Raw genomic sequence first — 26,463 nt, 5'->3', positions numbered from 1 at the left:
TTTAAAAATGACAATTCAATGGAGTATAAGTACTTTTCAGGAAAAGTAAAAACCAATTTGAGATTAAAACAAACTCATTTTCGAAATAATTAATATTGAAAACAAGACAATTACTTTTCAAAAAAGATGGAATAGAATTATCTAATGACAGTTACTTTGTGTGAATAATTTGTTTGAAGAATAGTTACTTGTTATTTGCGTAAAATGATTTTATTCACATTATTCCTCGGACTATTCTTAGGATTTTAAAGTTTTATTAGTAAAACTCTTAAAATGTATAAGAGTATGTTAATACTAGAGTGATAATAGATATCTAAATTGAAGATTACCGTGACATACATATTTTTTAGTAACATAATTACTATAATTGAGTCAGTGAGTTAAAGAACAGTACAAGTCCAAAAACCACATTTTGAGATATTTGATCCCAATATGTAGTTCTGTGCATTTTACGTATCTGGACCCCAGAGTTGAAGAGTGCTAAGTCTACTTATTTTCTGTGTGATTTAGTACACTCTGGCCCTGGGTTCTTGACGTAATTTTGAGATTATTTGAAAATGGCTAATTTTGGACTTTGTACTGTTCTTCAAGTCACCGATCCAATTAGGAAGCACAATCAATGATCTCTATCGATTTTCAGTTATATTCGAGTACAAAGTGCGTCTGGAGAAGTCCTTGGCTGAAGAGAAGAGTTCAAATGCAGCAGTGAAGCAGGAGCTGCAGCAACGTGCCACTCGAGAAAAATCTCTGCGTGATAAGGACAGCATTGAAGCAATGCAGAGGTTCAACTCCCTTCAACAAACTTATAAGCTCCTGCAGACGGAGCACCAAGATCTGCAGGAGGAGTGCAAGAAGCGGGAAAAGCAAGCTTTGGACGACACCAATAGATTGGAGGCGACGCTTCGAGACCTTCGTAGTCGCATTCAGCAAGCGAGGAAGGACAAAGAAAAAGCATTGGATCATTTAAAGACCAAATTTCTAGAGCTGGATACCGAAAAGACGAAACTGGAAGAAAAATATAACGATGTATTAAGGAACAATGATCACACTGATAGCACTATTCTACATCTCAGGAAGGAAGTGCTCCAGCTGAAACGTGAGCTGGAGTTAGCCAGGGTACGAAACTATTACTATCTGTAATTAGAGCTTGTCAATAATATGCAGGTTTTGTTTTCTGTTTTGCATTTCGCATTCTTTACTGTAAATGAAGAGAAGCTTACTGTCAGACTTTTGTTGATCAATCAAACTCCATTCAATTCGAAATTTTGTATCGGAGTACATAAAGTTATATGTTAAAATATTCCCTAGTTTTTGAAGGTAATTTGATAAAGAATAACTATTTTCAATCATTGAACCAAAGAAAACTGACTTTTAAAGAAAACCGTTAATAAATAGAAAATTATAAGAGAGCCTTCAAATGGTTAAATTTATTTGATACAGTCGTGTCTTACAATTAGTCGTTTTAAAGATTGATTAACGCAAGCATACTTACTTTAACGCAATAAACTATCCTATTTTTTACTAATTTAAATTATTAGTAAGAGATACAATTTCCAACTCGAAATTTTCTTTCTATTAGAAATCCTCGAATAAAATCATTTCACCTGGGCCAAGCATAGCAAGTCTGCAAACTTCTCAGCAAACGAAGGAACAAACGAAGGAACAAACGAAGTTTGAACCAGTACAAAACGTTGAGCAGCCAGTTGGTTCGTCGCAACAGCAACAGGTAAGTCCACCGAACAACGACGAGAAAATAGCACAGCCCGTACGTCCGCTCCTTGATCCCCTGCAATCGAACGAACAACGGGAGAACGAGGGAGCAAATGAGTTCAGTAACGTTCAGTTTGCCCAGAAGAACGGAAACATCGTTCCGGTGGGTCCGAACGAGTTGAAGGAAGGTAAATTGCGAGATTCTTTGCCGTTGCCTTATGAAACTTCCACATCTAAAAGTTCTGTGAATAAACAGTAAATGTTTGACAGCTTTTAAATGGTTAAAGCATTTAGTGCCAATAATTGTGAAACTTCATGAAGGATATTATAATTTTATAGCTGTTGTGAATGAAACAATATAATAAGAATCATTAAAGAGCATTATAAGATCTTGTGCAAGTATTTTATGTCTTTATTGGCATAAGAATCTTCTCCTTGTGTTGGAAAGACTGTGTTTTCCTTTAATGCAAGACTGTTTTTTATCTTGAATATGGGCAACAAAAGTATGACAATCAGAGAAAGTTATGAATCTATATATATTGAATTATTAATAAATTCGCTAATAGGTTGTATTCGTATTACTTCCGTGGTTAAAGGTGTATAAGTATTAACATTTATTTTTAAGTAGGTTTTCTAATTATAAACTTCAAAGTGGTGCAATATTTTAGACACTTGTAATAAAAAAAATGCTTGGAGTGATTTATTATTTTAGTAGTCGTGTGAAGATTTTTTAAATTTGTATCTTTATGTAATCATTTTTAGTGATTTGTATTTATGAAATAGAGTAAATTAGGCTGTTAACAAATTGATCTTATTTCTATGCCGATACAATTAATACTTAAATTTTGCATACAAAAATATGCTAAAATTATTATAGATTTTGAGATTTTAATAATAATATACTGAATGTTTTTTTTTGGAATAAACTCGATTCGTTGACAGCCTACTGCAAATAGAGAGTAACGTTGAGATGCTTTTATTCTTTTACGGAAAATAAGGAAATCATGTATATGTAGATTGCAAGCCATATTGAATGTGCCTGTATTTTCGTGTTAATTAATGCATCAATAAATTGTTATTATTTTGATCTGCTTGCATTTTTTCTGGCACCCTTGCACAACCTAACTGATCTGCTTCCTTACTGCTATTTAGTTTGCTGTATTAGGAATGCAAGTATAGTTTGTGGTCCTGGTATTTCTAAAAAGTTAAACTAGATGAAGTTTAAAGTAATTGGTTTAAATAGATATTACTCTTTCTTCCATTTTTCATGAACTAAAAATGGCTAAATGATGATAAGTTGTACAATTTTTCTAATGCATTTTCACTCTTTTGGTGCTATTTTCTTATTGTAACGTATAGTGTAAGATGTAAGTAAAAGACTTTGCTAATTAAGGTATAATATATATATTCGGAATTAACTTAAACTTAGCGTTTTTGTTACTGCTACTGATATCATAAAGTGCTTTGATAAATAAATACATTAGTTGAATAGACTTAAATTTCTATTTTATTTTAATTAGAATGCAATGAAATTGAATTCGATGTAACTAAATGATAATTTGGTTCTAATTAGATGTTTATCTCGAACATACAGAAATTAAAATGCTAAATTAGTAATAAATCAGGTTTATTAAAACTGTTTGAATTTTAAAAGAGTATAAAAAAATAACATACTTTTCTTTTTTTATTTTGCAACTTTGCTTCTTGTTGGTGGTTTTCTTTTCAACAAAGCATGCTTTGTGCAGATTTCTTTAATTACACACGCTCTTGTAGCTTCAAAAAGAAGCTTTTAAAAAACTATCTTCTTTACTAAAAAATATCTTCGCAGGTAAGTCAAAGTATTAACATGAGCTGCTGTTTAAATCTTGAACTTTGTACGATGATATACAAGAAAAGTTCTGTAAATAGTATTAAAAAAATAACGAATGAGACATTCGTTCAGATAAACTATTTCAATAATAATTACGAATGTACTTTATAATCCTGTAACATAATTAATTCTTACATTTCTGCAATGAAGAAATAATATTCATGCAAATATATCAATGATATTAGTTTAATAATGCTTTAATACAAATATTTGTAATGCATATATTTAATTATTTCAAACATTGATATCATGTAATTAAGGATTACATATTAACAAAGGAATTAACTGAAGTGATCATTTTCGATTTTGATGAAACTTTGTAGGATAGCTGAAAATATCTGTTACGTATTTTTTTTATTTCGACTCTTATTGTCAGTTATGTTGCACAGGTAAAAACAGCCTCTAAAATTAGGGGTGGAAACCATATTTCGCTTGACATGTCGGAAACTATTGGATGTAAAAACAAACTTTAAATTAGTCAATTATACGTTTCTGAACGTCAAACCCATTTGTGCACAGCTTTTGAAAATACCTATCTGTTTAAAAAATATACTGAAAAATGACTGATATAATGAAATATGCTGAAATTGAAAAGTAATGCACACTTACTTGTTCTTGAGAACAGAAAGAGGTATTGAGGGAAATCGGAATAAGAATGAAAGTTTAATGCATGAATGAATCAAACAATTCCTTTGCTTAAAAATAATACGTTTATTTTTCAACATAATCCCCGTTTAGGGATATTCATTGCTCCAAATGCATGACAACTTTTTTCACTGTGTCACTGAGATATTCCAGTGGTTAATTGTTGATTCAAGATTTTACTGTCTTTCACTGTCTTAACGCGTAGAAAGAAATAAAAATTACAGAGTACCCAATCAGATGAGTATAGTGATCGTGGAACAGGTTCAGATTGCAATTTTCTGAGTGTCGAGAGTTGCGAATAACGCGTGTGATCCATCGTTATCATGCTGTATTCGTTACACAATTGATTTTTAGATTTTCGTAAACGTCACACATGTTTACTCAGTCTACTCAATGTCTTAATGTACCACATAGTATTTACGAAAATCCTGGGTCAAAAATTAACCCTTGGAATACTTCAGTGACACAGTGAGAAAACTTGTCAAGCGTTTGGATAAATAAATATGTATACATGGGGATTATGTACCATTTGAAGACAAGGAATTTGACTTTCATTATTATGATGGAATAAGTTTCGGGTAACGATGGAATACCTAGTTTTCGAGAAAAAAGATAACGCGGCAGTGATCGACTTATGTACTTGATGGCGAGACACTATCACCTTCCTTGATTTCGATTTTCTTCAATATTTCTTTTCGTTCTCGAGACATTTGTAAATGTACATTATTTTTCAGCTTGTACTTTTCATTATTTTTAGGGTGAAATGTTAATCAAGTTAATTCACAAATTTGTACATGGATTCCATATAGCACAGATACGTCTTACAAACGTCTTACAGTTATCCCATAAAATTCTAAAACTGTCTAAGAAACGCTTTTAAGACGTCCAAAGTTACAAATCAGTATATCCTTAGGACGTTTTAAAAGACACTCATAAGACGTCTTAAGGAAGTACAAATTATGTTTATAAGATGTTCAGAGGAAAAATAGACATCCAAAAGTGTAAGTCTTTAAGATGTCTTATGAACAGAACTTTTGGAAGACTTTAAGACGTATGTCGTCGGATGTTTTTAAAATGTCAAAATTATATAGGGTGAGTGAAAAATCGTAGTACAACCGGGCGGAGGGTAATTCTACGTAAAAAAATAAGGAAAAAATTTGATATTCAATTTTTTCATCCGAGGCTTTGTTTTCGAGAAAATCGAATTCGAAGTTTATTACCTTCATTTTAGTTTATTAAAGATAACTGGATTGTAGCGTATTATCATTTTTTAGTTTTTCAAACACTTGAAGAACTTTTTGCTTTAGCTGTGCAATCTTATGAACATTTTCTTTGTACACTTCTTTTTTGACATGTCCTTATAAGTAAAAGTCCAGGGGTGTGAGGTTCGGAGACCTTGGAGGCCAGTGTATCTTACCGCCACGACCTGTCCAGCATGAATACTTTTCATTTAAGAAATTTAAAACTGGTCTCGTGAAATGTAGCGAGGCACCGTTACGTTGAAAAATAATTCTGTTTCTGATATCTAAAGGTATTTCTAACAAAGAAGACAACGTATCACGTAAAAACTTTAAATCGAACTATCTGTGGATTTCCTGCAGTATCTTATCATTAACGATGTTTATAAACACTAACCGATAGAGATAACCAGTAATAGAATATACGATAAGTAAATTGCATTGCATCGTTAGGCAAACTTCAAATTCGATTTTTACGAAAACGAAGCTTCGGATAAAAAAATTATATAGCATATTTGTTTCTTATTTTTTAAGTATAATTATTACCTCCTGGTTGGTTGTATTACAATTTATCACCCACTCTGTATTGTAAAACGTTTAGGCATAAAATGGACATAAAATAGACGTGCTCAGAACGTCGTGTGCTATCTAGGATATTATAGACCAATCTATAGATATTTCAGAATTTTGAATTTTTACAGTGTAAAGGAAATAATTTCGTTCATAGTTTATTTGTGTTTTATGTAAAACACAAAATAAAATTAAAAAGATTTTCTCAAAAACTGTTTACACAGATGGATTTGACGTTCAAAAATACGTAAGCGACTAATTAAAATTTTTTTACGTTCAATGGCTTCTGATATATTAGATAAAATACGGTTTCCATCCCTAACTGTGGAGATGGTTTTCACCTTCTTGACGCGGTTAAGAGCTGATATAAAAAATGTACCTGTCAACTATTTTCAGCTAGTCTACAAATCTATCAAGTTTCATGAAAATCAGAAATTATCACTTCGGGTAGTTCCTTTATAAGCTCACAGAAACTATTTTTGCTTATGTGTTACAAAAATGTAAAAAGCTACGCAAACATCATCAAGAGATGTGTTCAGTATCGTTTATAATTTTGATGCGATAAATTATTTTTTAGAGCACTGTGGCGACCAGTTCGATGAAGTCTATTCCTGCAATGAAGTTAGAGACTTCAACGCCAACAAGTAGCGGAAATCCAGTTTCAACAGTTTTAGACAAATCACTTCCGATCGTGAGGCCCGCTTTGAAAGCTAAGCTTCCTGATGGCGTACCACCTATCCCTGTGATAATCGATGCGAAGGTTGAAAATCGGGATGAAAAACGAGTTGAAGACACAAAGAAGGAAGAGTCGAAGCAAAAAAAAGAAGTTGCAAGCAAGGAGAAGAGAGCTGAAAATGAGAATTTGGACTCACCGCAAGGGAAACGTGGCGACGAGCAACTTCCTGAGAGGCATGGAAACGGGTGGTTTAATGTTGGCCCTGGTGTACAAGAAATTGGCGACGAACTTAATCACCTTCGGCGTCCTGGGTGAGTTGTATAATACTTTTTTATTTGTATGAAAGACTTTCTATATTTCACTTTTATCCAGTCAAGCCTTTTGTACCAAGTTCACAAAAAAAAATCTATTTTATTAGTCTTCAAAACTAATTCTGCGATATATTAAATCTTCTCTTATTGGTAGTTTAAATATCAGACTGTTGCTCTAATTTTATACTGTTTTAGCTTGGATGATGGTGCAGAACGAAATGTTGAAGCAGGTGATGAGCAATATGAAGGTGTTGATTATGATAAAGAACCCCAACAAAAGAATAGTGATTTGCAGTTAGTTGAAGAAGAAGATGAAGGCGAAGGTAATTTACTTTTAATAGTGTATTACTAAAAACTTCATTTTATATTTATATATGTATTTATTTAAATACTAAATTAATATTTAACTTCATCATTTCAGATGAAGACGATCAGATAGATTATCCTCATAATATAAAACAAGAGAAACATGGGTGAGGAGACATTTTCAGAGAAGGTAATAATTATCCTCAATATGTAATACTAATTCAGATTCTAAATTAGAAATGTCTTTTCCAGGTACAAGAGTTTGAATGATGAGTAAGGACCTTCAATCAAGAGAAAGCTACACGTTCTTAATAATTAAACATCTATGGCGAACTCTTCACACTAGGATTACTTAACGAAACAGACTGGTTGACACTAACTTTAGCACGAGGAGAATAAGATGAAAATCGTAAAAACAAACTTCTCGGATAGTTGCACCGCTTCACTTTCTTTTCCCTTTTGATTCTTAATAAGGGAAATCTTGTATGAGGATCTAGCCAAGAAATTTAGATAGTCGATAACTCTATGCAGATGCTATTTACAGAACCGTTGCTCGACGAATAGACAGATTAGTATTTTTATTCAGAAATTTATGGCCGGGTTCGAGTAGCGGATCAACAGAAGAAACAGATTGTATTTTTCTAGATTTAAAAATGCGATAAGAGATCAAGTTAGAAAGAAAACCCTGTTATAAAAATTCACTCTTTCGCTGACAGATGTGTATAACAGAAAAAAAAAGAAAAGGAAATGTTAAAAGTAGTTGATAATTCATTCTTTACACTTGTAATTCTATTTTACTCTATATTTTCAGTGAGACTGGTAGTTTTAGAAACATTTTTGAGAACTGATGACAATTTGATGTACCATGGAAATCTAAAAAAAGACTGTTTTTGAAACAAATTTTCATTCACTCCACTTATTAAAGCATATTTTTTTTTACACAATGAAGATTGTAGATTTTATTCTCTTTAAAGTTTAACATAGAAATTTGCATTATTAACCAACTATTTCTAAATATGATAAGAAATTTATAATTTTGTACGTTAAAATTATGTTTGAAATTGCTTAGTACAGATCTGTGGAAAATGAGATATTAATTATCGAGAAGCTCAACAAACATATAATACCATCCTTGAAATTATACAACACATTTGCTAGTTTAGCAAATATTATACATACTATAATACACGTAGGTTAAGATTAAAACAACGACATACATTAATTTTCAAGTATTTATAAGAGAAAGTTAATGTTCTTCAAGAAAACTATTCTTTCTATAAATCGTACAAAACTTTCTTGAAGAGCTATACTATTGAAAGTATTTTCTTGATAAAAATAATAGTAAATCTAGTTTTTCTCTGACCAGATACTACTGTTTTGCAAATCCAGACCTAATCAAATTAAATATCTTACACTGAATAAAATCTTAAGTTAAATTTTGTAGCGACACAAATTCTTAGCGAATTAGATTATCAAGTATTTGTACACAGCTATTAAATTATAAGGAAATTTGATTCAGTCCATTGTAGTGAAACATCTACTCATTCAATTGTGCATTATACGTAGAAGTATTTCTACTACAATTCAAGTCCCTGAAGTAAACTTATCAGATACACTCTGCCAGTGAAAGAGTTGAGCACTTTCTCCTTTTGAAAATACACGTATGTGGAGTTGTGACATCAATGCACTTATACTTAGCGACACATTGAAATTTTGTACGAATGTCGCGATTTTAATCAGACGACTATTCTTGTCAAAACCGTGCAATATGAACCGGTGCAAGAAGTACACGTGATTTATTTATTGCCTACCAGCCGTTATTCAGGCGCTAACAATCAAGACTTAACAGAATGAAAGGAATTACTTTAAGGAATTTATTACTGACATAGATTAATATTTGTTATGATCGTAGATATCTACTTATACACCGATACCGAGCAGTGATTCACATGTACATAAGATTCTTTTCTTAATAAAAGATTAAAAAACTACTTATTCGTTTTAGTACTTATTTTATCATGTCTACAATAAATTATCTGTGATTCTAAAGTTAATCTAGTGTATGACTTCGAGAATAGAACAGTAAGTTGCAACATATTTTTAGATAGACATTTATGTCTATCTTGATGTCTTAGCGAAGCAGAAGTACATGTATAATAATCTGTGTTGTCCCAGTAACCTTTAACAGTGATATGGACGAGCCTCCCTATCAATGATTTATTGATTATTATTCCACTTAAAACTTCATGCGTATTTTTGTTGAGTTTAATATTCATAGCTTTGTTATGATAATCACTTTACAGAAACTTATTCAAAGAAATCAAATAAGTTTTTCATTGTATTATTAGAGAACATTCTTACTATTATTACTATTATAATCATTTTTATACTTCATCAGTAATGATGAAATACTTTATTAAATGAAAAATTAACTATAATAGTTTACATGTAACATAATTACATAATATTCTTTTTTGTTATTTTATGTTTTAAATTATGAAAGTATCCAGGTGACTTATCAGTCACCTAAAAGCCATTTAAGTATATTAATCAGTGTGTTAATAGGTTCATTATCTGCGTGTTATTGTTTTTGTCAATCAACAAATGGCCAAAAATATTTCCGATATTTCGTGAAATCTTTGTTAGAGTAAATCAAGTACAACTGGTTTGTAAATGGAATATAGTGTACATATTTTTTTTGTCCCACTATCGTTCCAATGAATTATCGTTTTTATGACTGTTAGTCACAGTCACTTCAATATTTTACTTCTTCCTTGCAATAAAGCTAAGACAAAAGAATGATTAATATACATGCTTTAATATTGATGTTTGAAAAAGTTTTGTACGAGTTTAAAATCCCTCCGGAAGGTAGTTTTAAACATACGTGACACTTTTTAGCAATATCATTTACCAGTTTTTATATTCAAGTAATTTTCATTATTTTCACGTAATAATTTGGATTCATTTTCTAAATATTAATATGAAGTACTGTTTGGTGCCATTTGATTTTGAAGAATATCTAATTTTAAAGAGAGAATGCTGTCACTTATGTCGGTATTTAATTTTACAACTGTTCCGTTCGAAGAAGCAAACGCATTTATTGCTGCCAGATGTGGAAATCCGAATTCTTTAAGGACTTGCTTATTCATTCATATTTCTAAAAATCCACATCTGGCCGAATAAAGTAATTTCGTGCTTTCTTCGAGCGGAGTGTTCCTCCCTAATAACCATCGAAGGCCGTATTGCCCCGCAATCGGTGCCTTCGCCAGCTCATCCTTTTCGGACTTGTAGGATCGGAGCTGACTAGCGGGACAATACGGCCATAAAAAGATTCGGAAAATACGCGCGTGGGCCCGCTCGAGCCACGCTATTCCGGGGTTCGTTCTTCCTCCCCAATCTTCGCGGCCTTCGACATGAAGGCGAGGTCTCCTCCACCTTCATCGCGAGGAGATCGGGGGCGGTTCCTTTGCCCCGTCAGGGTGACAAGGAGGATCGTCCTTCTTTCGGTCGAAGGCCAATTAATATCGATTTTTGTTTCATCGTGCAAAATCGGTGACGCCCTTAGAGTCGGGCGTTTTGGGGGTTGTAAGGGGATGAAGAGCGAACTCCGAAAAAATCGAAACCAGAAAATCAAACGTCGTCGTTCGGACTAGTTGATTTCTAAGGAGAAGATCAAACGTCGTCATTCGGACTAGTTGATTTCAAAACAGAAGATAACACGTCGGCATTCGGACGAGTTGATTTCTAACGTAACGACAGGGGATCGCAAGTCATCGTTTGGACTTGTCGATTTTTAACCTAACGAGTCATCGAATCGGACTCTTCAACTTTAGTCATATTACACTTTATCGTCGAGGAGTATCCGAAGTAATTTGAAACAGTTACTCAATATTAATTTGGCGAGTGACAACCCGAGATTCGCGAGACGAAATCGCGAACCGTACAACAACAGAGTTTTCTATTTTTTTACAGAAACCTAAGAATCGTTGATAAAGTATCTTTTTTTACATGAGTACTTAATTTCATATTCATATCTATCATTACAGATTTAAAACAAAATAAAATTAACGCAGTATTGAAGATGGTGTTACCAAGAAATAATCAAAGTAAATAACAAAATCATTCTACGAAAATTGATTACAAACATTATTAAATAAAAATACAAGTTTTCCTGCTTTTTATACGAATAAATCCAAGAAATTTATGTTTATATAAACAGTTTTGTAAATCTGAGTATACTTTATTTAAAATTTTTGTTTATTAAAAATTGTTCTTAACGTTATTTAAGAGATGATTATTTTACTAAATTTTTGCAAAAATTTAAAAAAGTCTGCTGTTTTTTATCGAATTAATACATGTTATCACAATTATCGTACAGCTGCACTTGTGTCGTTTCAAAGTAGTGTTACAAAAGCGATTACACATAATGCAAATCGCTTCTAAGAACCGAGATTGTCCTGTATCGTATTCCATGCTTACGTAACATGTATGTATGTACATACGTTTGTACCTCTTACTCATTGGTAAACTAAATAAGAAACGAATGTGTTCCAGTCGATTCAATAAAATGAAGCATGAACTACTACGCATTTCGCATAACAATTTTAATCGAGAACACCTTTGATTGAAATATCTATATATAGAATGCTAGCCTTTACACTATTCTACCTACAATTAGAAATTGTGTAAATTTTTGTTAGTAATGAAAAGAAATGAGAAATCGTTTGTATAATAATCGGTATATAAATTAATTTCCTTTTCTCTACAGTCAAATTTTCCTTTATACTTGTTCTTTATTTGTATTTCCAGTCTTCTACCACTTTTATTTTCTACTAGAACAATTGTTGAATATTTTACTGGTAATTATTGCTAATAATATTCCTTATATATATAATATAGCGTTTATATTTAAATGAAAGTGAAGCAAAGAGAACTTACCATTTTAGATTGAAGTTGATTCTGTACCTTCCTCATCTGTCATATTGACCATCGTAAGGGTTTATGTCTACAGGATAGAAAGGAAGGTTGAAATCAAGATAAAAAGTACCCTCAATTCATAAATATTCATTAATTGTGTGTATCCAGTTCAGGTGACAAAGTTCCAAAAATGAAAAAAACCTAAAATAAACTTTTAAAACTTATTCTTTTTCAAAATCTCGTTTTCTACATTTCTGTTTTAACTTTCACTATGAAATCACTTTCTATCAAACGAGCAAAAGAAGAAGAAATCACGTCTCTTCAAAAACTCACTTTCATCAAAAATAAAATAATTAAATATTTTTTTTTCGTAATAAAATTCCAAGAAAAAAGTAGATATGAAATACTAATAAAAAGTTTTACAATTTGCTGATTTATTCTCGATGTTAGGAAGAAAAACTTTGATAGTCAAGGGAAGACGAGGAAAAAATTTCGTCTCGTGCAACTTCCCAGAGGCTATTCGCACGCGAATTAACAAATACGTGAAGAGACTCGTGACAAGGTAATTGGAAATGATTGTGAGACGTTTCGAGGATGAGATCACACATCTCTTGCTTGCCCCAATGTAGGTCATATTCGGTGAACATGCAGGAAGTCGGATTATTGTATTCAGAGCTCTTTAATTGATGGTTTCAAAACAAATTTTGAGAGATGTTAAACACGAGTTTCTTCATTTGTTTATTTAAATGTAAAATAGAACTTGATTAATTTGGAGAGTTGAGGACCGAAATGAAGAAATATATATATGTACTTGCATTATAATTTATAAATATAATAATAGTTTTTCCAAAGTACCTTCATCTTCCTGAATATTTTCTTTATATTTGTATTTTATGTATTTTCTACTGTGCTAAATCATTTTTACTATTCTTCAGTGTAATCGAATATGTTTAAAAATTTTTCTAAATTTCTTTAATCTTTCTCATTATATTCTTTCCATACTCTATTCGAACTACATTATATTCTTTATTTTTGAGGTTCGACCTATTTTAGTATTCACTGTGTTTTAGTGTTACTCTTTTTAAAATCATTTCACTTTCTTCAATATTTTTCAATGCTCTACGTTAATATTTACATATTTCTGTTTAGTATTCTGCACTGTATCTCAACTTTATCCTATCACCACTTAGAATTCCTTATGCAGAATTTCATTTCGAAGCTGTAGTCCTTCGTATCTCCGTGTACGAGGTCCATTCCAATATGATAACCCGAGTGAAAGGTTGCGCAGAGTTCCATTAAATTAACACGAAATTACTCATTTGTCAGATAATCTATATCAAGTGGAATAACACGTTAGATAATATGGTAAACAAGCTAGATAAAGACTGCAGACGCCTGAAAGATCCTTGATTTTCCAAAGATAAATCCTTTTTCCCTCGTATCAATTCTAATATAACAAAAACTCCATTATGCAAAAATATGAGCTCACTCGTGTTATACGAAACAGATGTCTACGATAAGTTCCATTTATGATATTAGTAATAACACTTCTGATATTAATAACGTATTTAATCTTTTATTCATGTTGCAAGAACTAGGAAGGAGTTTTTTTTTTATAGTTTACTTCATCTCTTATTCAAAATGTCTATGTTAAAACAGTTTTCAATGCACATGAAATAAAGATCCTCTCCAAATATTTCTCTAGCCTCACTACGAAGACGTTTTAAATGACGAATCGTTATATTTGTGGTCATAAGGCAAGGTGTTTTCGTTTTTGAAATATTTGAACTCTTATTTTAAAGTTTCTTTTCTTTAAATTTCTGCTTCTTTCTTTTTTTTTCGAAAGTATACACTTTATATTCTAGATCTCAGGTAAGGCCTCAATTCGAATTTTTTGAAAATTTGACGTAGATCACCTTGCCTTGTAATCATAGATGTATGTTCTGCTACTAAGACGGTCGTTGATTATTGACGATTTCAACGTCCAATTTTTCAATCAGAGTTCCAAGAAACTTTTCGGACCCCTGACCTTGGTTTCTTGATTCTTCGTGTCAACAACAAGTCACGTACAGTGTACTCACGAACGTGGAGAAACTGTTTCTGGAAGATCATATTGGTGACGTAAGATCGACAAGCCCCACTACTTTGGCGGAGATCAGGCCAAGGTATCAAAGTCCCTGACGAAGAAATTGTTCCAGACAGTCTGCTTCTTCCTTTCGAAAAGGTAAGACGAACACATATTCCTTTGATTCGTTCGGTTAATGTAGAAATAGTTAACCTTGGATTACTGGCCAGGGAACCCCATAATTTTTCTTTTGTAAAAAGTTGGAATATGATTTCCTGAGAGGAATCTCAGGACTCTTCTTATCGGTTCAATTAAAAATAATTACAGTGCTTGGTAGTTAAGGTATTGTTTGAAGACATCGTGATATTTTTATTCAGTTGCTATAATCACAGTCAATTTTGGTTTCCTCCATTATTGAGACTCCTGGAAATTCTGTTACAAATATTTGTGGTGTCTAATAGTTGGAATATTATTTGGAAATGATGTAACACTTGTATTTATGTAGGGGAAGTTAATTTTGTACTTTTTATTGGAGAAATTGTGCTATATTATTCTTGAAATAAAAGTTCTGTAGATATGATCGACAGAAATTTCATCATTCAGTAAATAAAGTATTACTTCAGAACAGTATTATAGTGTCTCTTGTAACTGTATGGAATAACTATTATAGTAGCAGTATAAAATAATTCCATTTTTCAGTGCTTAAAGTGTGTTAAAACAGTGTAGTAGTTTTCATTAAACTAGATGCATAGCATTATTCTAACAGTAGTAAAAATTGAACATCAAAATTTACTTTTTAAATTTCTTCTTTTGTTATTAACTAATTTAAGTAGATATTATTCATTATTAATAATGTCATTTATTAAACTATGGAATGAAAAATTGGAAAATGTTGTAAGAGTTAATATTATTCGTAATATATTTTTCAGAACTAGTCTGGAAGGATGAAGGTGTTAATTTTCGCCGCATTAGCGGTGCTCAGCGTGCAGTCAGTTTTAAGTGTCGATACACATGAGCATAATAAAGTTGTGTGCTATTGGAACAGCACAGCCTTTGAAAGACAAGGTCAGGTTTCTGTTATGAAATATTTGTATTTATCTAATATTAGGTATTATAGTTATTCGCGCGATTATAAGATAACAGTCATTAAAATTTTCGAACTTTGTCATGATCTCTATTGGTCATTTTACTAAAAAATATTTTCTTATTCAATAAGTAATTAATTGAGCTTATTTTTCAGGCCCAGGAAAATTCCAGTTAGATGATGTTCGATCAGCCTTGTCCCTCTGCACACATTTGGTCTACGGATTTGCAGGAATTAACGCTGATAGTTTTGAAGTTATCCCATTGAGTCCAAATCTTGATACAGGAGCTGGATACGCTTACTACAAACTGACTACACAGCTGAAGAAAGCTTTCCCTGAGTTGAAGGTCTATCTAAGCATTGGTGGCAATGCTGATCCTGAGGAAGATACTCATAAATATCTCGTTGTTGTAAGTAGAACATGGCAAGAAATAATATTTCTTGGATACAAAATTGATCACTTCAAGTGTTACAAACTTGCCATTGAAAATAATGTTGAAAAGAAAGCAAGTTTTAAAATGAAAAGTAGTTTACTCTATATGTACAGGTTGTTTCTAAACAGCACAACATAACTTTAAGGAGTGATTCTAGATATCAAAATAAGACGAAAATCAAGAATAACGATTTCGCATTTCAGGCTTCCTTTGTTATTTATAAGCGTCTAAAAATCTGGTGGAAATCACCAGAAATGAGCTCGTGCAGAGGCCTCGAGCAGGGGTTGTCAGCTAAACTGACAAGGAGAGATCACTCATCATTGAACAGCTGATCTCCCTCTGTTGTGTCAGGGTTACACTGTCGTGCGGACAACTACTGGTCAAGGCCTCCACACGGGTTTATTTCTGGTGATTTCCACTAGATTTTTAGACGCTTATAACTAACAAATGAATCCTCCAGCGCAAAATCGTTATTTTTGAGTTTCGCCTTATTTTGGTGTTCAGAAATACCTTGTATATTGCAGTGATGGAATATCTAGTTACTTGGGTGGGATCAACTTATCCTGTTAACTTATTTTTCTTTAACACTTATTTTCTGAATAAATTTTTTTACTTTTTTTCGTATCAATTGAAAAGACAGTTTAGTTCATAAAAATCTTCCTAAGCTAAGAAAATTTTTATTTATTGTATTGGTATCACTAAATGATTGTGGAGAATCCCCTTACATTGGGACATATTTTACTTAGGCATTTTTATTAGTGTGCACCTTTTTGTACTTCCGTTAGTTGTTTGTCAATGTTTCCCTTTTCTTAACAAGTATTTTTGAAAATGTTTGCAGACCGAGACGCCAGAATCAAGATCGAAATTCATTAATTCAGTGAACCGACTTCTAAACGATTATGACTTTGATGGAATCGATCTCGCTTGGCAATTCCCACCTGTCAAAGTTAAGAAGCAACGAAGCACGCTTGGATCTTTCTGGCATGGTGTGAAGAAGACTTTCGGCTATGGAAAGTTCAAGGATGAGAAGGAACAGGAACATCGTGACGGTTTCACTATTTTGGTTCGCGATCTGAAGGCTCAACTTAGACCAAAAATGAAGGCTTTAACTATTACTGTCTTACCTCACGTGAACAGCAGTAGTCAGTATCTCAAATTTCTTCAATTATTCATAACGAAAATAAATTGAAATGAACACATCAGTAAGTTTAGTGTAAGAAATAATATGCGTTTTTCATTATAGTTTACTATGATGCCAGACTGTTAGCACCCAACATCGAAGCTGTGCATCTGTTTGCTTTCGATCAGAAGACGCCACAACGTAATCCACAGGAAGCTGATTACCCAGCACCTATCTATGAAAGCTATGGACGTGTGCCTCAAGACAACGTTGATGCCACAACTAGGTGAGAAATTTCATACATAAATATCTTTTACTGATTTTTCAATAGAAAAAACTTTCATCCTACACAAAATCCAAATCGACCACACGAAAATCATACGTAAACAACTAAAAAAAAAAAAGAAAAACATTTCCATCTTACTGTGTCAATATTTCGTGACTCACGAACACATTGATATCTTGTAAAAAATATGAAATTACACGAAATTATGCCAAACTCCTTAACTCACTAAAGGAAGAACATTCTTAACCCATTGCACTTCTATGCCGAGTGTGATTTGACAAATTTTCTTCACAGATACTCCAATGTGGAGTTACATTCAAAACATTTTTAAATTGATTTAGAATAATAGAGAGTTTTTGGAAAGAAAATTTTTAAGAAATTGGTAATGCAAAGTGTTAACTTAGAATAGTAGAGAGTTATTGAAGAGAAAATTTAAAAAAATAGAGAATGTAAAGGGTTAAGCTTATCCAAAGTAACAAACTCCTTTACGATTCCAATGTCATCGATTATCAGTCCATGTCGCTAATAACCTAGTAGATGCAACGTTAATCCTTACTTAAAAAAAGACATCTTTCATCATTTTTGTAACATAATCAGTTGTCTTCTCTTACCCAGAACCGGCCTGCCTTTCATTTTACATCCAAACAAAATGCTGACTCTTCAAATCTTCAATTCACTTAGATTTCTAAAACAGCTTCCAACCTTAAAAGGCCAACCAAAAATATCCGTAAAGTATGAATTCTTCTTCCAGATACTGGCTCGAAAACGGCACTCCCGGCTCGAAAATCGTCGTGGGAATTCCAAGCTTTGCTCGTACCTGGAAGCTGACGTCTGAAAGTCAGATATCAGGGGTGCCACCTCTCGTCGCCGATGGCCCAGGCGCAGAAGGTCCACACACTAACATGCCAGGCATTCTATCCTACAGCGAAGTCTGCGCAAGGTTAACCGAAAGTGCTGTTGGCCGTTTGAGACGCGTTAGTGACCCCTCGAAGAAATACGGTAGTTATGCCTATCAACCGTATGACGAGAACACTGGCGCTGAAGGAATCTGGGTTGGTTACGAGGATCCCGACACTGCTGGAAACAAGGCTGCTTACGCTAAGGCGAAGGGTCTTGGTGGTGTAGCCATTTACGATCTTTCCTTGGACGACTTCCGGGGAATCTGCACTGGAGACAAATACCCTATTGTTAGGGGTGCTAAGTATAAGCTGTAGAGTGAATTGACTGACGCTGGGAGAGATTGTCGTGCGAAAGTTTTATGAAGTTGGAGTATGTGCTGTGCCACGTTGATAACGAAGCATTTGTGTTCCTTTTTATTGTTCTTGAGAAACGTTTGTGTATTGTTCTTATGGAAAATTAAAGTTCCCTTTCTTTATCTGTAGTGGAGTAGTTCTTCTTCTGTCTTTAGTAGACCTACAGTTACCTGTGTGTATTATTCTTATGGAAAATTCTGTGGCTGCAAGGTAACACGACCTACGTCATATTTTGAAAAAATTGAAGTTGAGGCCTCAGTTGAGATACAGAATATGGAATTTATATTTGCAGAAAGACGAAAAGGTATTAAAAGAATTTTTTCACTTAAAAATAAGGGTTGCAGGAGACACAAGTTTATAACATAGTATTGAAGTTGAAAACTTTAATCGGCAATGTCTCGAAAATAAGAACATGTTACTTTAGTCATTTTTTTTCTTTTTTGTTAGTAGTTTTTCTCTTTGGTATACCTGCAGCTTTTAGTCGTTTATGGCTAGAAATGGTTAGAGATAAATAATATACATATCAGGAATATTAATAGTTTTGGGATTCTTGCTTTTATAAATAGCCGATGTTCAATTTTTCTTATATCAGATTACATTTACTTACATTCTGACACGGTTGGAAAGGGTCAGTCAGGTGTTACTGAGGAAGTAACTCAAAAGTTATCGTATATGTAGATAATATATATTTCGTGCAGTCTATGAATTCGGATAAACACATTTGCTCGGGTGTGTACGAAAGGTTCCCTTTGTAAATGGACTAAGCTCGGTAAATATATCAAACGTTAGGAGTTATGGCACACGAGACATAACTAATACGCAGCCACTCTCATACAATAGAAACAAAACTTTCCTGAAATCCCATTGGTACAATTTGATCCGATATTCCTTTCGCATGCTTAAGACCCACCATCGAACAGAATCATTCTGCTGTTTCAATCGAACTCACGGTATCTCAACAAATCATCAAACACTCGTGCACTTCGGTTCAATGAACGTAGTGTCGTCAACATGGTAATTCTCCTTGCTTCCATTTTGTGGGACTGCTGTTTTACTAAGCTTCTTAAGTATTGTAGAGCAATACTGTGCACTTTATCAAGAGATAGTGCGGACAATTGGTCTCTTGTATGTGCACTTAATTGGACATGTGTCACCATCCAGCTGTTGTGTTGTAAAATGGATAATATGTATAATAGTCAAAGTAGTTTTATGTTATTGTAAGAATTATGATTCGAGTATCTGAAAAGTCAATGAACCACGATAGTCACATATTGCTCATATAATCGCCTTTCACACTTTCTCGGTAGAGAACATACATTACATTATTATATGATATTTCGTTGTAGGAAAACAGCAGACCCGAAATGGTCACAACACAAACACATCCAGCTGCATAATCGTTAATACTTAGAAAATACTGGGCGTGGTAGTTGGAATAGCTTACACACTATAGTACAGTTAATAATTCGATATACAGTTTAACAGGGGGTAGGGCACTCGTTACATTACGGCATATAATATAATGAAATATATGTAGCATTACAACATACGATAACACAATAGTTATCCCTGATACTTAATCCTACGCTACTCTGATTCTCGTTTCTCGCGAATCTTTAGTGCAAACTCGTTCACGAGCCTGAGAAACCTCTTGCTGATCGTGAAATCAGATTTTTACCAAAATACGTGACATGCATCAATCAATAAAATAAATTCACAAGATTTTCTCCCTATAATTATAACAAGAATTTATTATTTATTAAATTCTGCCTGAATTAAACCCTGTCAAATATTTTTACGTGTTTCTAGGAAACGAAAAGATAGAATATTGTGGTATTAAACAATACGTATAAGTGCGGTAAGATTCAACAAACAATTGAGACAATAAAATCTTCATGATGGGATTAGTGGTACTCTTATTTCTAAGTTTAAACGTTGCTGACATAAAATTTTTGTTAGATTCCTCCTGTAGTTTATTTTACAGTCGAATTTAAGGAAAACGTAATAATACAACAATAAAAAGAAGAAAAGAAGAAACTAGTGTCAAAGACTTAGAAATAGCTAACTGATAAACTGAATAATTTTGAATCTTACAACGCTTAAACAACAAAAGACAATATCTTCAAAACAAAGTTCGAGATATTAGAAGAAAAACGGGCCACAATAAAAAGAAAGATTGCCATGATAATACATACGTGGCAATTTCTCATATTTTCCTTAATACCAACAATTCTATCATCTACGAAACTGGAATACGACCTTTAAAAAAGTCCAAAGTGGCCGTTCGTTCATCGTAACGCGACTTTTCCTGAGTTTCGCAAACGAGTTCGATCTGATCGAAGACGATCAAAGGATTATAAGCAGGAACAGGCCACACTTGGCGAGATTAGAAGTGAATAGGTGACTAGCGTCAGCTCGTTATGAGTTATCTGGAGCTAGACAGTGAAAAAATAAGCACGCGGAGCTCTTCGATGTGATCTGTCAATATACTGTGGAACGTTTTCTCAAACGCTTTGAAATCGTTCGACATGGAAATGCAATGTATATACATAATTGATAAACGTAGAGACATCAATAAGAAAACAATTCTCGAATCTTGTTGCTTCATTAAAAAATTGCTGCTTTTCATTTGTTAACACTCACTCAATAGAAAAGTTAATAATTTCCTTCTCTTTCCTTGGTTTGGCAATTATTATTGTGATAATTGATGCCTATGTCTGGCCTTTTAGGTATTTGTTTCTTTTAGTTATTTCCTTTAAATTTAAAGGTTTTGGAATGAAAATCTTCAACGTTTATATATTTCTCAGGTTCAACGATTCAAGTGGATAATGTTTTTGAAGGTACACAGCGTAAAATTTTCTTTTTTTAAATTAAATTATTATGAATAAATTGCCCAATAATTAGTAATTTTATTAGTCTCTTTATTCACTTTTAGAGTATTTCTGATCAAAAAGAGAAAAGTGGTCAACGAAATATTAGTAATTTTGTTGTAATTTGAAAACCTATTGCGCACCTTCAAGAACGCTCTCTCTTTATAAATGCATATGAAGTAAATGCAAATTCGCGCAATTGGTCAACTTTGTGATAGAATATCGCATAAAAAATAAAGCGACATTTGAAAATTGAATTGTTGCGAGCAATAAAGCTGTACGAACTCTTACAGAAGGAAAAAATGTTTTACTTCTTAAATTGTGATGTTTTTATATTTAAAAAATTACAAATATGTAATTTTTATATTATCCCTGGTGGTTTTATATTACTTTAAGAATTAATTTTAAAATAGTAAGCACTTACAACAATTTAATTCTCTATTGTCGGTAACATCCATCGGTATGTATAGTATTTTCCAAATTTGTATAAATACTCTTTTTCAATTTTGATTACTTTTTACAACGAAATAATTCTCAATGACTTCGACTTGATATTAGTTTGTAAAAGGCGGAACAATGTCTTAAAAATTAAAGTTCAACAAGTATTCAAACATGTCTATGAATAAAAACCAAATTAAATTGTAAATGTTTTAATAGATGAAAGTTCATCCTTTGGGGACGGATTTAGTTGTAAAATGCAAGCGTGTGAATGTTAGAATTTTTGTTCTGTTTTCATTCAATTTCGTTTAGCTGATAGAGAATACTTTTCCAATGCAAGACCCATCCTAAATTATCAAACCCATCAAAATATTACAAAAGTAACATTCCATGTCTATGCGGCTATTTAAAATTCATGTTTGTAAATCAGATGTTTCAAAGTCTGTTTCTTAAATTTCCTATCGTGAATATTCCAAAAAGAATGTTAAGATGGAAGGAAAAAAGTTTATCAAGAAATATAATACCTACGCTTTTGGTCATAAAAAATAATAATTTTAGAGTAGTAATATCATGAAGAAATGAGATGAAATGTAGGAAAATTTTATGGTCAGCTAATGAGGACCTCTAAGCCTCCCACACTCCGCAAATTACCCAATTTTCTTCATCGATCGCTAACAACATCAGAATTGTTCGTATGAAATATTCCATTATCGATCGTCACCAATCGATCAACTATTTATGTTTCCATTTGTCATTTGTTACTTAATATTAATCACTTTTTCTTAGTTTTCTAGTTGAATAATAAAATTAGGAAAACTAGATCTTTAACGTTAGTAAAGACAAATGTAATGAAAAATTACAAAAAACATCGATCGTTTAATATCTTTTAAAAGGAGAAGGAATATTCGCAATAAAGAAGTGAAGAAATAAATATTCGCTTAAAGAATTTCCTCTAGAGAGACACTCTTTCAGCATTAAGGATTATTCTTATTCTTAACATCAATCCAGATAAATATTCTAATAAATTCAGATCGATTCAATTTTCACTCAATTATTAATTATTACAGTATACCTACTACTTTTCTTCAGTTATCTGGAGTGCCTTTGGATATCCTATCATGTACACTCTCATCCACGAACGTTATCGTAAACTTTCTACCTTAAAAACGATACAAACATCTGTCTCTCTGTCCAGAGAGGCGATTTTATCAAACTCAACAAGTGATAGTGCTAAAATTTGAGTCACGCTGAACGAAAAACTTTTTTATTGTTAGTGAAACACGCGTCATAAGTTTTAACACGCGTTTGTATTGTACCAGCTTCCATTCGAAATGGAATGGGTACTCGAGGAAGGGCCTTAAATTCGCATCAAAGAGAATACTGGTGTGAACTTTTAAATCTAGGATTCATAGAGACATCTGAACATTTCTTCCTTGACTTTTTCAAAATCTAGTCTTCCAATAAAGCTTTACCGTCAAGCCATGATACACTTTGTACAAAGTGCATCGACTTCTACAGATGTAGCGCATTTGAAACTTCTTCGAACAGGTTTCCTGTTAGGAAGAATACTCATTGAGCTATCTTTTGATCTTTTAGTTCACTACTGCAAAATATCATCAAACTTCTTGGCCCCTTCATTCCAAGAAAATAGAGGTGGGAAATACTCGAAAAAAACGAACCGAATTTTACTCGGTTCATATTAGGGATCTGAGCCGAGTACTTGAGAGAACCGAGCAGTTCGAAAATATTCGAGTACTCGGCTCGGATCGCAAAGTGAGTTTCGCTTTAGTTCGAATGTTGGATTACTCAAATATGCGAGTATAGTCGCACCCCTACAAGAAAACTCTCGATACTTTACTCAGAAGTTATTCAATCTTTTTTCTTTCTAACTCTACAAATTCGGAACTCTTCGTTTTATTGAAATCTCTGAATCCCAGTCCCTTTTCATTGAACAAGTCAACTATGTAACACCAGTACTATTGATGGCACCTTAAATTCGTTCACAATCAGTTGTCAAATTTTAGCTTACTGATTGTAAGTCATAAAAAGATTCCAATCACTTCAAATATTACTCCATTTGAGAAAGTATTTAAAAACTGAGATAAACTTTTGATTTAGAACATTTTTTAGGCTTCTTTTCTTCTCTTGTTTAACATCCGCAACCGCTTAAAAAGCCATCACTGATTTCGATTACTTTCAAATTACTCATATGTTACGAAGGCAACTCGACATTTAAGTTTACCCATCTATAAAATGTTCAATACATTAAAACAATTAAGTTTAATTTCTTGAGGTATTCTCAAGGTTTCAATACATCAAACAATTTCAAAAGTTGGAGGCAGAGAAGAAGTCATTCAAAACAGTTTATTCAAGTGAACCTTTTAACATCTTAAAGATTTTCAACACTCTTTAACCTAATTAAATCGAGACCACCTACTTAGCTGGACTCTTTCAAATAAGATCACAAGTGATTCGAAGCCTCGTATGACTCCTCAGCCCTTTGCCAACCGAGCCCCAGATTTCTTCTCTTTCTTCCAGGTCTTCCTCTACAGTCTCTACATGACAGAACACCGTGTGACGTTGTACCTATTATCTTGGTCCACATTGTTAACGCTGAGCACACGGAGCAGCCTCTCAGTGTCCTTGCAAACATGCCTACTCTGCTGCTGCTGCTGCTTCATCAGCCTCAGCTTCTTCTTTCTTCTCCTCTTTCTGGTGTGTGGCAGAGTCAGTTCAAGCATCTGCTCGAGCCTGAGCCGTATAGGCCAGGTAGTTTCTTCATGTTCATCGTCCTCATACGTAGACTCGCTGGTCTCTCTCTTCTGTAACGTTTGGAACGCGTAATTCGGCGGCGTCAGGTTCCTAGCCTGAGAGAACGAGTCATGAACGCGAACTGGACGAGTCAGCGAGGACCTCTTCTTGGCAGGGGTCAAAGGCAACGGCTGCTTTTTCAGGGGCCTGGACAGGTTGATGTTCTTCGGGTTCTTCAGGTTCCTAGTTTCGTCCAGGCGAGCCAGAGCCCTGTTGGTGTCCTTCATCATCGAGGAACCGATAGGATTGGTCACTCGACAGTTGTTCATACTGCTCTTGGACAGATCGTTGTTTTTCGCGGTTTTAACAAGCGATACGTTGTTGTTATTGTTATTGTTATTATTGTTATTCGGGGTGACATTCGTCACGTGTCGACACTGCTCAGCACACTGCAGACAGTCATAGTACTTCTCGACCACGTTTCTTCGTGCTGAAGCGGAGAATCGGTCACGCAGGTACGCGCGATTCTGACGCTCAATAACGCGGCCAGTATGGCGAGACTGTTGTCACACCTCCTGGAGGTACTTCAGAGGGCAGAGGGTCTCCTTGTACAGGACGTCACCTTCTTTGCCGGTTTGGTCCGCAGATCGGACGTCCGCAGCGCAGCGCACCATCGCGACGCCGTCTACCTCCTCGCCGACTTGGATCACAATCTACCAAAAGGGAAATCCCCATAGACATTTATTTCATGACGTCTGTGCTCTTAATTTACGAGATATGCATTAATAATTACTAGCCAATGTTTTTCTCAAAAATGGTATCTAAATCTGTAGGAAAAACGAAAGATAAAAAGTATTATCTTTTTTGTAATTAATATAGCAATGTACGTTAATTTTTTACATTTGTAATCATTTTCGAGAAATGGAAGTGAATTTTCATTTTTAGATGGAATTCTATAGATATCTTTATATGAATATTATATTTATATGTCTAGAAAAATAAATTTTCAAGCTTTCGTTTTATGGAAAATAGGACATTGTTAGCTGGTATCCAGCAGATCTTCGCAAGTGTCCAATTAATTTCAAAGTGGGAGATTTTATTCCTTGTAAATGTATCTAAAATGTAGTGAACGATTTTTGAATAATTTTAAAAAGTAAGACAACGGTGGTTTCCTAAAGAACAAATTTCTTTCTTCGTCGGAAAATAAAATTTTTAGAAGTTAAATTAGTATAAAATTTGATAAGGAATAATATATTTAAATTTTAAGTCCATCAGATGAATAATTTCGGAGACTTATGATAAGCAGTCTTTACCCAGACTGTATACGACGTCTTGAAAAGGTCCATTTTATGTCCACTTTATGTCCATTTTATGTCTGAATGTCCTACGATATAATTTAGGTGTTTTAAAAACATCCGTCAGCGTATCTCTGAAATTTATGTCCATAAGACATCTTAAAGAAATGCTATATAAACGCTTTAAAGGCGTCTTAAATTTACATTCTTCGGACATCTAAAAGATGTACCAGATGGATGTTTTAATAACGTCTGAAATTTACGTCCTCAAGATGTCTCAAGGCATCTTAAAGAGGTATCAGGTGGCATCAAGTATCGGATATCTTAAAAACATCTGAAATTATTGTCTTTTAGACATCTATGAGGCGTATCATACATCTTATTCTTCTTATCACAAGTCCCGATGATCTTCTACTTGATACATGTATCGACCTCGCATCCGATGTATTACAATGTCTGTATGACGTTCTAAAGATGTCATAAAGATGTCACGCTTTGTAACAACAGATGTTCACATGATCTGTCTACGACGTTCACAGGATATTACCGACGTCGTTAGGACGTTTTGAATCTTAGGCACGGATGTCTTTATGACGTTACTATGATGCTTTGTGCTATTTACTA

At 33.4% G+C, this 26,463-nt stretch overlaps 4 protein-coding genes across 6 annotated transcripts in view; 2 read left to right on the top strand and 2 right to left on the bottom strand.

The window, feature by feature from the left end:
• The window catches only part of LOC143180777 (uncharacterized), a 29,919-nt gene extending 20,602 nt beyond the window's left edge, over window positions 1-9,317 (top strand). The window contains exons 3-9 of one of the 2 annotated variants that reach the window (XR_013002180.1): window positions 641-1,116; window positions 1,580-1,726; window positions 6,611-7,020; window positions 7,216-7,250; window positions 7,316-7,343; window positions 7,442-7,516; window positions 7,579-9,317. Coding sequence is in view for 1 of the 2 variants with exons in the window: in XM_076380739.1 (XP_076236854.1) it covers window positions 641-1,116; window positions 1,580-1,726; window positions 6,611-7,020; window positions 7,216-7,343; window positions 7,442-7,497 (1,217 nt within the window). In the remaining variant the exon portion in view is untranslated. Of the gene's footprint in view, window positions 1-640; window positions 1,117-1,579; window positions 1,727-6,610; window positions 7,021-7,215; window positions 7,344-7,441; window positions 7,517-7,578 lie in introns of both variants that reach the window. The other variant, XM_076380739.1, reaches the window with a different exon arrangement.
• A 5,131-nt stretch (window positions 9,318-14,448) lies between these two features.
• Idgf4 (Imaginal disc growth factor 4) lies at window positions 14,449-18,613 on the top strand. Of its 2 annotated transcripts, none has more exons than XM_076381119.1 (6): window positions 14,449-14,467; window positions 15,238-15,373; window positions 15,549-15,802; window positions 16,665-16,968; window positions 17,070-17,232; window positions 17,984-18,613. In XM_076381119.1, the coding sequence occupies exons 2-6, from the start codon at window positions 15,253-15,255 to the stop codon at window positions 18,444-18,446; spliced, it is 1,305 nt and encodes a 434-aa protein (XP_076237234.1). In that variant the 5' UTR covers window positions 14,449-14,467; window positions 15,238-15,252; the 3' UTR covers window positions 18,447-18,613. The 2 variants fall into 2 exon arrangements, with proteins under 2 accessions (XP_076237234.1, XP_076237232.1); XM_076381117.1 differs by having other exon boundaries at window positions 17,966-18,613.
• A 535-nt stretch (window positions 18,614-19,148) lies between these two features.
• On the bottom strand, window positions 19,149-25,004 carry LOC143181002 (uncharacterized). The gene has a single exon (XM_076381120.1). It carries the CDS (start codon window positions 24,871-24,873, stop codon window positions 24,349-24,351), a length of 525 nt encoding a protein of 174 aa, XP_076237235.1. The 5' UTR covers window positions 24,874-25,004; the 3' UTR covers window positions 19,149-24,348.
• Window positions 24,963-26,463, bottom strand: part of Stacl (SH3 and cysteine-rich domain-containing protein) — a 94,985-nt gene continuing 93,484 nt past the window's right edge. Inside the window, exon 13 of the mRNA XM_076381116.1 lies at window positions 24,963-25,257. Within this exon, the coding sequence (XP_076237231.1) occupies window positions 25,111-25,257 (147 nt within the window). The 3' untranslated portion in view covers window positions 24,963-25,110. The remainder of the gene's footprint in view (window positions 25,258-26,463) is intronic.

The sequence above is a fragment of the Calliopsis andreniformis genome, chromosome 6 (assembly GCF_051401765.1).
Source record: "Calliopsis andreniformis isolate RMS-2024a chromosome 6, iyCalAndr_principal, whole genome shotgun sequence".
Classification (NCBI taxonomy): Eukaryota; Metazoa; Arthropoda; class Insecta; order Hymenoptera; family Andrenidae; genus Calliopsis; species Calliopsis andreniformis.
This window is presented reverse-complemented; position numbering and strand designations above follow the sequence as displayed.